The following is a 13,563-nucleotide window of genomic DNA, read 5'->3' on the forward strand; positions in this document are numbered from 1 at the left end:
CGAATGCTGACTACGACGTCAGCAAAGGAGCTCTCATCGACGGAAATAAGAGTTATGGAAGACCTTCGATTTTGGCGGTGTGTGCGGTTTTGATTTCAGAGCGGAATGGTTTCAGGCTTCCACTGTACTAATTACAGACACCATCAAACTTGTTGTTCGCGAAGTAATGACGTCACGAGAGGGAACCATAGGAGGGCGCCACCAAAACGTCTGGGCGCTAATACACCGCGTGCTGACTCTAGAAAAAACTCAAAATGCCTCACTAAGACAAGGGTGTCGTCTGCAGGGCCAGTGAAGACGCAGCAGCGCTCGATGGGCCTCCGCGCCGAGCTGCGAGAGGTGGTGACGTCGTACCGGCTGCTCTTCGACGAGTCCGGCCTGCCGGGCCTGCGCTTCGTGCTGGGCTTCCACCTGAACCCGCGGCGGCTGGCTTGGCTCGTCCTGTACGCCACTCTCTTCCTGCTCACCATGCGGGACACGCACCGCCTGCTCGCAGAGTACTACGCCTACGAAGACCGCGTCAACCAGGATATCATGGAGGCAAGGACCACGGATCGGCTCAATTTGTACGGTTCTCGATGAGGCAGACTGAGCGTCCCCGTGCAAGCAGTACCAAGTCATGGCCCTGTCGAATGTTTTACCATACGGTGGGGAACTAAGGAAGAGGAGGAGATGAGAGCGCGTGGTGACGTCGAAGTGCCGATCTCTGGTAGAAATAGTTAGTGGCTAGACGCCTAACTGCCTTTATTTCTACCGACTGTTCGATCGAACACGAAGTGCAGAAAATCCCAAGCCGTCGACCAGTTTTCGTAATTGCCTGCTTGCCATGAACTTAGTAAACGTGAAACTAAACAGATAAATTGTTTCTCACATGCGCAGCTACATACCATAAACTTATATCGTGTTTTTATTTGAGGGGAGGAGGTGGGATATGTCATTCCGTTTATTTAGGTATTTGATTACCTCTAAAGTACCCGATGGGGATATTACACATATGCAGAATTGAACAAAAACCTATCAAGAAGAAGCAAAATATAAATACTTGAATAAAACTAATATATATACATGAGTGACGAATCCCCAACAAATAATCACATTCACCCAGAAAATACGCATTGTTGCCAACCGCGCGACAGACATGTTTTCGAGCCATGTGTCATTAAAACCTCTCAGCAGTGAAATGAAAAAAGTCATGGTCTCTGGTGAGGGCTATTTCACTGCTTAGCTCATTCCACTCAGTCGAACCAATTATTCTTGGCAAAGAGAATCTGAACTTTGTTAGGGTGATCATGACAACGGGAAGTGCGAGTGGACGGTAGGATGTTAGTTCGACGAAATTTGGGTGAGCTATAAAACTTATGGAAAAGAAACAACCTTGCGAGTTACCTCTCGTAACTGCATGTCAATACACTGGTTGAATTTCGAAGCTGAGGTATACTTACACGGGCATACATTTTTAGTATGAACCGAGTTGCCGTGTCTTGTATTGAATCAAGTCTGTCGACTAAGTATTTTTGATGTGGGGTTCAAATTATACTTGCATATTTAAACTTTGGCCTAATTAGAGGGGCGAACTCAATATACTTTGAAGTTGGGCTAGTCGGTAAGAGGATAAAATAGCGCAAAAAAGACACTGGACGTGAATGCAAAATACCAACACAGCGCTGACTCACAACTTAATTTTCTTTTTGTTCTTAAAGACATAGGAAAGGAAGGGGAAAAAAGAAAAAAAAAACATTCACAGTAGTACACTTCTTCAGTCAGCCATTCGACAAAAAAATAATAACCGAATTGTCACAGAATATTTAACAAATTAAAAAAAAAAATGTAGGAACTAAACCCCAACTTTTATACATACGTTAACATTCTACGAATAAAGTGAAACTCTTCATTATAGATCGTAATTTAGTCTGCACTAACGCAAACATCAGGACCGTGTAGACGAATGTAATATGCCTCATGAATTTCCCTAGTAAATTGTCTGGGGTGTCTTGGCAATATTTCAACGTGTTAAAACAGTAGTGTGCAACCCTATCTATTGGAATGAACTCCCAGGTGACCTGATGGCGTAGACCTCAAGGAGAGAGTGTGTTTCTTAGCTCGATCATTTATGCACCGACCTGTCTGTCCTAGGCATAGCCTACCGTAATAAATTATTGGTATTATTGGTAGAATGGGAACGTACGTGTAAATGTTGGGGTTTAGTTCCTACGATTTTTAAATGTGTTAGATATTCTGTGACACTTCGTGTTTTTTTTTTCGATTGGCTCACTGAAAAAGTGTACTTCTGTGAATTAGACTTTTTTTTTCTTTTTTCCACTTCATTGCCTTTATGTCTTGGATAAAAAAATTAAAAAAGAAAACAAAATCGTTGGTTACCACTTTTTTGTTTTGTTATCGTCCTGTTTTCTTTTCGGGCTATTTTCTCTTGGTGTACGCAAGCTTGTTAGTTTCCACTGCTGACATATACAAATGTCTTCTTAAAAAAATATTAAAAAAACGTAATGTTTTAGTGTCGCTTTTACTAAATTATTTTGTGTATGTGCATTTCATGAAGGATTAGAAGTTAGGTGAATGTCTAATTATTTATATTAACTTACTTTATCAATTGAAATCCTTACCTTTGTAAATGCAATGAAGCTTCGTAAGATGATTATAGTAAATGGCATAGTTTTCGTTGCTTTAAAATTTATTTTATTCTAGTCTGTATCACGCCATGAAAATATAGTCTGTCCAAGTCTCTTTGAAGAGCAAGGCATTCATAATGATTTGAAATTAACTGTAAACAACACAGTCGGCAAATAGGCGATCTTCGAAGAAAGGTCGTTAGGAAAGCAGTTTATATATTTTAAAAACTAAAGTGGGCCAAGAACAGATTCTTGGGAACTTCCGATTTTACAGTATGGTAACTGAGCTGTTTCCATTTACTACAACCGATTGATTTTTATTGTACAAACACTCTCGAATTTATGTAGTTACAATTTCCTTCATCTTAAGACATGGTATTTCTTTAAAGACGAATGTGACGGACACATTTTATTGCTTTTGCCAAATCTATATAAAAAGGCGTCACTTTTGTATATATGAGGGAATGGCTCTGAGTAAACCAATTTTCAACTTAAAAAGTTGAGCTTCACACGAAAGACCACGTTGAAAACAATTCTGGTTAGGATCAAGTATGTAATTAGAAGTAAATGTGGAGCGCAATGTTCTTCCGCTTCTTTTGCAGGTGTTGTGGTGACGTCAGTACGCAGGGTTCTGATTGGCCCTGATCGAAAGATAGTGGGTAGACCTCAAGGCATGCTTGCATTGAGGTATACCCCCTACCCTTTAATCAGAGCCAATCAGAAGTCAGCGTTCTGACGTCACCACAACACCTGCAAAAGAAGCAGACGAACTTGCGGTCCGCATCTGAAATTTTATTCCGGGTGAATATTTTATAGGCTCTAAAAGTTTACATGAATAGTACGTTAGTGAAAAAGTTTGTAATTGGATACGCTTAATTACCATACCTAACGACTATTGATGTCAGGTACTAAAAAATGTCATTTACTGGAAACATTCATTAAAGTTTATGATTGTACGTCTAAAAACACCGCCGTCGTTTCTAGAAGGCGTTTGTCGTCTTTTAGCTCAATTTTACGTGTTTTTTTTAAACATTATTTTCTTTTTAACTCCAGTGGTCGAACATTCATTTTGATTTGGTCGCAATCACTTTGCCGGCTCAGTTTTCTAGCATATGTCTTAGAAATAATAATATAGCTATAGACACCCTATGTCATTTTACGTTTTCGACACAATGATTAGTTTGAATTGGCTATATATATCGCCTTCATATATATTCATACAGGGTGTTCCTTTTTACGCTTAGGAGATTTGCTTAAAAAAGCCCCGAAAACCACACTAATCCAGTTTGTGCGGGTAACTTATACGGACAGGTGGACATAAATAGAGGTCTTATTGCTACGTTAAGTAAAATATTCAACTAAAATATGCCAATTACTTTTAATCACTTAAAACCTGTACATAGGGTTTCAATTGGCTACTTGCTGAGCGTCGTCGAAAACCACTAAATCAGTCATTTTCAGTAAGACTTTGAGCGTGTGGGAAGCTCAGTATTGCTCTAAATGTACCGCTCGCGCAACAGACACAAGGCTGGGGCTATGATAAGAGACGGAAAAACCACGCGGGGGCATTATCGCACCGATAGGCTTCCTCCTATCGCACGAGTGGTAACTTTAGCACTCCACCATGCTTCCCAGAAAATCCAAGTTTTTTCATGTAAAGATTTACTGAATTAGTGGTTTTCAAATACGCACCGCAAGTTCCTAAATATAACCATATATGTATTCTGAATAATTAAAACGTTAATTAACATATTTAGGTTATTAGCCGAATGATCGTTACGATTATCTTTCTATACCAGAGTGGCCAGGCTGCGGCTCGTGACTCTCCCTCCCACCTCCCCCACTTCCCCGCCTCCCTCCCGGTTCCACGAGCACTTCCCTAAAAAGAGAAATGGAACGCGTTTTAAATCGAAAGACAGGCTGCGGTTTGGTAGTCTTGTGCTACTACTCTATGTACAGTTGGACTGCTTTTGACTCAGATATATTGAAAGTAGTTAGAATTTTTATTGCTCTGGACAAAAGCTTGCCCCCCCCCCCCCCCCCCCCCCTCCTGCGGCTCTTGGAAGTTTCGTGTTTGTTTGTTTTTTGCGGCGTTTAGGCCGGGTCAGCCTGGCCACTCCTGCTCTATACTATATCTCCCTGGCCGTATAACTCACCTTACCACGCCGTATTAGTGTAGATCGCACAGATTTCTCAAACAAATCTGTTAAGCTTAGAAAGAAACACCCTGTATGCTAGCCAAACGGCGGAATTGAACATTTTAGACGCAGATACAGACGGCTTCAGGAAGGAAAATGGGATGGCGCCCGTTGTCTTCACCCATCAGTTGATGCAAATGAAGAACTCTGAGATACAATATTAACTAAACTTTAAAAATCTGGCTTAGAATTACAATAAAAAAAAAAAAAAAAACTTACCGTCCCACTGCATATCATAGTGGCTGCAACAAAAATAACGCAGTGTTTACGTATTATACGCAGACATCGAGGCACCCTATTATCGCTGCGAAATGTTTCAGAAACTTTCTCTACCAAGTCTCAAGGTGTAGAACGCATACGTTTCACGGTTCCAGACGAAGCAGGTTCAGTTCCCGGCCGTCACCATCTGCAACATGAACCCGTGGAGGAAGTCCATGGTCTGCAGCGAAGAAAGCTTCGTGAGCAAGTCTGCCAAGGCACTCATTGACGAGCTCTGCAACAGCGTACCCAGGAACGTCACGGTGAGGACACTGAAGACCACCGTATCCAGGGCGAAAAAGACGTTGAAACGCTCATCTTAGTTGAACGCAGGAAACCAGAAAGAGAGGAGGAAATGAGAGCGTACGGCGACGTCAGAGCGATGAACTCTGTTTTTAAAGGTGGTATGTAGACGACACAAAGGCCAGCTGCCTTTGTAGACATCGCACGGAACAAAAAGTAATCGATAACAATTATAATTACTTTTGGTCAAAAGTGTTCAATTAGGTTACTTAATTACTTGAAAAGGAAGTAATTAAGCGTCACTTGTAGAAGTAACCACTACTTATCTGGGTACTTCAGATTTTTAAAACAAAATTATTTTCGCTTTGAAAACGGAATCCTCAAACCAAGTCTGGGACTTGGTTTGAGGATTCCTTGGGGAAAAACTTGTAGATAACAAAACAGACACTAGAAAGGGGAGAACAAGGTAGTAACCGTTGCAAGTCATCTTAGTCGTTCGAGAAGTGACCTAATTACTCTTGCGACTACCCTGTTATAAATGCAATCAAACGGTTCCAAAATTACCTCGAAAAGCAATCAAACACAAGTAATTTGTATACTCTCAATGATTACTGTACACGTCTGGTTTCTATCCAGCGTCTCTCTCCAATTAGAGCCAGCCAAAGCGCCGTCTGCTCTTTGCGCAAGGTCCGGCGTTGGAACGGCGAAGGCCGGGTTCGGCGTTCGAATGCCGGCATGTGCGACGACGGTCTTGCTCACTCTGATTGCAGGGAGGCAGTGGGTAAAGAAAGGGAGCAACTTGGCCTTTGCGTTCGCCGCCTATTCTTCCAATCAGAGCTCATCACAAAGCCGCCGTTTCGGCACGCTCTCATCTCATTCTCTTCCTCAGTTTCCTTCCGTACAATTCTAAAAAAAAAAAAGACGGACAAGAAAAAAAAAAGAAGAAAATAATACGTGCTCCTTAAAGGGAAACTGCCTTCAGCAAAGCAATGTTGGAATACTACATCGCTGATGAAAACTCTATGTAGGTCATTCGAACAGTCGCCTTCAGCCAGCACCTCCTAGACAGCTTTCCAGCCTGCGCGTCACGTGACGTGACGTCACGTCCCGAAGGCCTGCACAGGCGCTGATTGGATTCGAGAGTTGCGTCAGCGTTCGCGTGGAACTACGATAGGAAACGAGTCCCACGCGAACGCTGACGCGGCACTCACATCCAATCTGCGCCCGTGGAGGCCTCCGGAACGTGACGTGATGTCACGTGACGCGCAGGCTTTGAAAGCTGTCCAGGAGGTGTTGCTTCAGCGCGCTGCAATCTTTTTGTGGAACGCGTTATGGATATTCGCACTAGCTCTCCTCTGCGGATATTAGACAGCGCGCATTTTTCCACAGCGCAGTGACTTGACATGTTTTTGCCTCAGTGATACGCTGTGAAACGGTGTATTGTGGCCGATGGCAGACCTGCAAGCTGACTCAGTTGCGTCATTACTTCGCTATATTAAGGTGCCACCCCACCGTTCTTGCCGTTTTGCTTTTTTTAACATTTTATAACTATTTTATGTTTTCTAGAGTATTATAATGAATGTCAAATTAAAGAGACATTACCCAGCTATACTTTAATGTCTTGAGGTTACGTTCATCCTTAGTTGTTAATTTGTTATCTAGCTGTAATTCGATCATAGTTTCATAAATTGAACTTCATTTTTCCCCAGTTAAAACGTCCCAACGTCCACGATAATTCATGTGAACGGTTAGTGGGATATATAATCAATTAAAAAATGAAAGACGTTTACAAATCTCTGTAATGCGAAACTAGAGCGCAGCTCTTGAGGAGGAGGAGGGGAGGGTGTAAAGGGGAGGGTATGCACCCCCTCCTCCTCCTTTCCTCCTCCTCTCCTCCGGCCGCTGAATTTGCTCATGGGTGACGTGACACGAAGCCGTGACGTCATTTTCTCCGCTAAATATAGCGGGGAAACTGAATTGGTGTCGAGGTTACGTTACGTCAATTTTTCCGCGAAATTTAGCGGAGAAACTGAAATGGTATAGAGGTCACGTCGCACCAATTTCGTCGCTAAATTTAGCGGGGAAGCTTAATCCGCTAAATCTAGAGGGGAAACGTCCCATAATGCAACGCCTGTGGTTATGCCGACGCCGCTCAATTCGGAAACGGGACCCTAACAGCTGCGCTCTAAAAGTCAGCGATCCTCTCAACAAAATATTTTTATTTCAAAAGAAAAATAATGTTTAAAATAACGTTATTTTTGTGCTTTAAACACTGAGTCACGTCAACTAATTAAAATTACGAAGCCTCTCTTAGTATTACATGTTACAGACGTTGCATGATACGTTACACGTGGAATTCAGTATTAAACTTCAATCTTTTCCCGTACAGTTGTGGCAAGTTGCAGGTGTTTTATATCAAATACAGCTGGCGACACATTTCCCTGAATAGTTTAACCATTTGCCTACCGCAATAATTAAAAAAAAACGATTTAAAAATATCGAATTTTTTTATGTGCCCTATAAACTTAATACGCAATACAAAGGCCAAAAACAAATGCCAAAATATTTATTACATGAGAAATGTTTGAACAGACTGCAAAAAAAAAAAAAAAGGGACTAAGTGCCGCTTCACTGCATTACCGCAGGCAGTTCACATCACCTTGCACATGGACGTTCAGGCCGGGCGTAGCAGTACTGCAGACAGTTCACATCACATTTGGATTCATGGTTTTGCGCAAAAAAAGACGGACACAAGAGAGAGAAAAAAACACGAGCGCAACTTTCAACTGTATTGAAGAAACCTTTAGAAAAACATACAGATATATCGTTGATTTCTATGCGTCCACGCATGCGTCGTGTCACGATCACACGCTCGTCACAGAAACTTATCAAGGAAGCGTTTTTCAGCATTATACAAACTTATCGAGGTATCGCTCACACATCGGTATATATAAGGTAAATATAAGAAAGGCGACCTATGTGTGAGCGATACCTCGATAAGTTTGTATAATGCTGAAAAACGCTTCCTTGATAAGTTTCTGTGACGAGCGTGTGATCGTGACATGACGCATGCGTGGACGCATTGAAATCAACGATATATCTGTATGTTTTTCTAAAGGTTTCTTCAATAGAGTTGAAAGTTGCGCTCGTGTTTGTTTCTCTCTCCTGTGTCCGTCTTTTTTTGCGCAAAACCATGAATCCAAACGTTCACCAACTCGCCCAACAACAAACTATTTTACAGTTCACATCACATTGCACGCAAAGTGAACGCAAAACGTGCAGGGGCTGGAGGGAGATTTTCTACATTGATTCTAGTCCATGCCGACACGCCGACACGATGTCCTCATTGAAATCGGAGTCATCTGAGCTCAAATCCAACAACTCAGTTGCATCGCTCTCGCTGTTCGATGATTGATTGATTGAAAACACGTTTATTGACCTTATATTGCGCGGAGCGCGCTGCGGAGGTCAGTTAGAAGGAGGATAAGGGATTAGGAAGCGGGGGCCAAAGAAGAGGAGAGGAGGAGGAGGGCAACACTTCATGGCTTCAAGGTCTTCGTCGACGGGGGAGGGGGAGGCCGTATCCTCTTAGCTGTAGCCGGAAAGAGCCGGTCCCCCACTGGAGGCGCAGTTGGGTCTTTTATGAAGGTGAGTAGTGCCTCCCAGAGCTCCAAAGCATGCTTGGGGGATATGGTGGTGTCTGGACATGCCCAGGCGTTCAGGGATGCGGGTACTGGGGCGTTTGTGATGAGGTCCAAAGCCTGTTGTCGTGGAATATTATACAAAGGGCAAGACCACATGAGATGGACCTGGTCTGCCTTAGAATTGCAGTTCTTGCAGATGCCAGAGGCTGTGGAAGGTCCCGCCCCGTCGTTCCCGCGAAACCGCTGTAAGAGATGCGGTGTCAGTAGGGTCCCTGTCTGAATTTGCCGAATCATGACGGCTTCCCTACGAGAGAAATGTTGGGAGGGAATCTTAGGGATGGATAGCGGGTTAGCGGCCATGGAGAGGTAGGTGGCTCGCTGGGCTTTGGTAGAGCGCAAGTCGTGCCAAGGGTTTGCAATTTCCTGTGAGGGGTTGCCTAGAGATGAGGAAGAGGAGGGTCCCTTGGCCAGCGCGGAGAGGAGGTGTGCGCGCGCTAGTCTGTGGGCTTTCTCATTACCGGGTATGCCACAGTGGGCAGGGACCCATCGTATGATGAATTGATGGCCGGACGCTCTCAGAGATGAGACGGCCACCTTGAGCTCGTGTAAGGTAGGTCCGGTATATTTGGTGTCCGAGCATATGTGGTGTGCCGCTTGCGAGTCAGTATAAATTATGTGCGTGACTGGTGCGTCTTCCTTTGCCGTAAGAAGTGCGTCGCGCGCATAGTCCGTGATGGCTTGAAGCTCCGCTTGGGTGCTCAGCGGGGGCGTAGCCGTTGTGTGCAGGTATCGTGCCTGTGCTTCTGTATTGCAATTGTACCACGCCGTGGCGTAGACAGCGCATTTGTGATCAGCTGGCAGGGATGAATCGACGTAGATCACGTGGGTGCAATCGTCAAGCGAGCGAATGTACTTTAAATGCCGTCTCTTTAGGGGGAGGCGCCTGCCGGTGTTCTGTATCCGCTGAGGTAGAGGAGTCCCGTCGGTGAGGACAATGTGTTCCCACGGCGGGGTCTGTTGTGGGAGTTCGGGCAGATCGTGCACGGCGTAGCCTAGTTTTGCAAGGATAGACCGGCCGGCTGGTGTTGTGCGAAGCCGTGCCTCCTGGATGTTGTAGTGCGCGGATACGAGTTCGCTGAGATCATTAATGCCCCCGCAACTCTTGAGCACGTCTAGGCGTGTGTACCTGGGAAGGCCAGTAATGAGTCTTCGGGCCTCGTTGATAAGTCTTTCTAGAGCTATCATCTGAGTCCGATTGACTGGATGATAGGGAAGACCATACAGGAGCCGTGAGACGACAAATGCCTGCACGAATTGCCTCATCTCGCGTTCGCGGACACCACGGGTGCGTGTTGAGACTCGTCGAAGGACGTGTAGGATCTTTTTTACTGATCCGGTCGTTTTCTGGAACCATGTGTTGGCTGTGCAATTTTCGTCCAGGTACATGCCCAAGATGCGAATGGTGGATTTCCTGGTGATGGGTTGGTCTCCGATAGAGAGGTTGTACATGTTCTTCTCGGCTCTCTTGGAGGGAGTACTACGGCCGCCGTGTATGACTAAGTATTCAGTTTTCTCTGGGGATGTGCTGAGGCCAATTTCGGTTGCAAAACTGTAGATAATGTTTAGGGCATTTTGGAGTATGTCTTCCTGCTGGCCGATGGACCCGTCTGTTGCCCAAAGCGTGATGTCATCGGCATATATTGTATGACCTAGTCCAGGCACTGCATCAAGACGGTGTGGGAGGGTGTGCATCGCCAAGTTGAAGAGAGTCGGTGAGATAACTGACCCCTGCGGTGAAAGATTCATTTCCTCGTCTTCTGAATCTGTAGAGACGTCACAATATCTTCGTTTTCGCCCCAATTTTGAGGCAAGATCGTCACTACGAATGCAGCGACCAGAAGTTGACGTCGCCATTTTTAAATCCCCTGTTGCCTGCGTTGGAATTTTTTTTTTTTTTGCCAAATTCAGAAATTTATTAGGTTTTTATTTTCCGTGAAGCGCCATCTATCCATGGCAAAGCTCACTAGAAACACGTGAACTAGCCCAGTTCGTCCATGGTAGCGTACTGGAGCCTGAATCAACGTGGACGAGCCTAGCTCGTCTTCGGGGGGAGCGGTACAAACAGTGTGGACGAACTCATGTCGTCCATGTAGGGAAAGGGTTAATGTGTATTTGCCGTCGTATGCCACTTTGAACTCAACGTGACAGACAGAAACAGCGCCAGATATTTAGGTGTGAGATGCCTCGATGCCCGCGTCAGCGAGTCGGTGATGTCAGAACAACAAGCGCGAGCCTGCGGGTACACCACAGCTGGTTTTGCGCGCGTTCCACTGTGCGTCAGAATGCGTGCCAGGCGCAAAACAAATGAAATAGGTGCCATAAAAGGGATTTCGCCAGTTGTGGTTGTGATGCCACCACGTATACCAAAACAGTTAGATGTGTTTATCATTTGCAGAAATAATTTTTGCCATCACACTAGGGCTTGTGGGAATGGTTCGGCTATTTCATGTTTCACGACCACCTTCGAGGATCCATAACTGGCAATAATATTAAAACAAAAGCAGTAAAAATTATACCTAAATCACTGATGTCTCTACGCTGATTCTCGACGAAACGCGTTAGAATTTAGAGTAGGGGTTCCGTCTCAGCGAATGATGGGAATTCCAACCACCAAAGCTGAAATACGAAGACTGCTGCATTGCTTAAACTTTGTGGAATGGCTATCCACAGAATAGGAGTCTTTGACAGGCTAGTCATTTTATTAGTCACTGCGGTACCTTGTAGAGTCTGAAGGCTAGCTCAATTCCTGTTAAAAGTGTAAACAACACCTGTAACATTCTTAATCAAGGGCGCCGGCGCAGAAGACCGAGTTGAACCGAGACTTGTGCTAGAAGCTTCCATCCAGAAATGGCAAAATATAACACAAATAAAATAGAGTGAGCCCGTAAACGATTAAAAAAAGGACACCCGGCGGCCGCCATGTTCCTTCTCGTGTGAGCAAGAACATGAAATTGAAGGCCTGCAAAAGCAATCTTGACGCACGTGCTGCACGTGCTTGCAAACACATGGCGGTGGCCAGTCGCCCTCCTTGCAATTCGCGACTCCAGCGACCTATAGGGGGCGCCACCACCAAACAAACATGGCGGCTGAGTCCAGGTCGCGTCGGCTCGGCCGGGCCGCCTGAACAGGTGGCGCGTTCAATTTAACAGATTTTCTTTTGTTTAATGCCCAATTTTATAGGTATTTGAACTGAGACAGTTAAGTGTAGCCGGTGCAGATAAACTTGCAAAGCATAGTTTTGTTTTGCCGGTGTTTTTCGTTCTTTTCATGTCAAACTTTCGGAGATTTCGCTCAAAACCGAAAATATGAGCTCCGGAGAGACGTCAATATACTAATCAGTTTTGATCATCTAAAGAAAGCGGCGATGGCTACAGAATTGTTCCAGAGAGAGTAACTTTTCAGCTAACTCGCTTGCCTCGACCATGCGACTTATCCGTCCGCGAAATCGAGCTTTTGCGCGTATCCGCGTTTAAGAAACAGCTCCAGTCGTCTGCTCGGTCAACAACACAGGCTGCACGAAAATTACGAAAATTGAGCAAGCGCTTCTGGAGCCAAGGACCATGTTAACCCGCCGGCGCCCCACTAAGCAGCTGATACTCGTATTTTAATTCAGGTTTTAGTAGCAATCGAGAAGTCATTTTGACGAGCGTGTTATGTATTATATTACGTACTATGTCCCACTAAATCGATATTAGTATATTCTTCGGGTTGAAATATGAGCTTAGTTGACTAGCTATTAGGTGAGCTGCTGAATAAAAGTATATTTGACAGACAGAGAGATACTACTTAAACTTAGCCAAATGGTTCTATAGCCGGCAGCACGGAGACAAACTGAAGCGTCTTCATCGAAGATTCACGCAGAACCTTTCTGCACTGAACTTTGCTTCGAATCCTGAACGGAGAAAATGAGTATATTTTCTTTTTTTGGCCGGTCAGCCTGGCCAATGTAGACTTATACTGTTGCTGGCTTCGACGTCCTCGTAATATAAATGGAGGCGCGATAGGTCAAAATGCCGTGACAGCATCTAGACTCGTCCACCACCTTTTGAAAACAGATAATTTCCCTTGTTCATTATTTGCAGCGAGCAGGTTTTCCTGAATCAAGTAATTGCGAAATCAGCCCAACTCCTTCAGTGTGGCCCAGAGGCTTTTTCGGCGAAAAGCAGCCAAGATGAATAGCCAACGCACCGACCGGCGTGGGTGGCTCAAACTTGAAGCTAACCAAACATAACCAAACTCAAGAAAAGCAGCTATCGAACCTTCCCATTCACTTTACTGCAACATTCGTGTTCCCTCCAGTGAAATGCCTCGTCTGTCGTCCTCAGTCCACTGTCCTACATCCTTATAAAGAAACCACTTATCAGTTACCAAGTAGTCGTAACTTTGAATGTGATTCGAGACAGACAAGAAATCAAAACGTTTTTCCGCGATTCCTCCCCATCCAAGAAATCGAAAGCACGCGAACGTGTGTTGTCGACTAAACGGGCTTTCAAGCACGTAATAGAAGAAAACAATCTACTGAGGCTTCACCAC

General features: G+C 44.7%; 1 protein-coding gene across 1 annotated transcript in view; it reads left to right on the top strand.

Moving 5' to 3' along the window:
* Positions 1-291: 291 nt before the first annotated feature.
* LOC120841637 (acid-sensing ion channel 2-like) overlaps positions 292-13,563 on the top strand; it is a 56,649-nt gene continuing 43,377 nt past the window's right edge. The window contains exons 1-2 of the mRNA XM_042286416.1: positions 292-540; positions 5,200-5,346. Coding sequence (XP_042142350.1) covers positions 313-540; positions 5,200-5,346 — 375 coding nt within the window. The 5' untranslated portion in view covers positions 292-312. The remainder of the gene's footprint in view (positions 541-5,199; positions 5,347-13,563) is intronic.

This window comes from Ixodes scapularis, unplaced genomic scaffold, assembly GCF_016920785.2.
Source record: "Ixodes scapularis isolate PalLabHiFi unplaced genomic scaffold, ASM1692078v2 PGA_scaffold7__128_contigs__length_106722199, whole genome shotgun sequence".
Lineage (NCBI taxonomy): Eukaryota > Metazoa > Arthropoda > Arachnida > Ixodida > Ixodidae > Ixodes > Ixodes scapularis.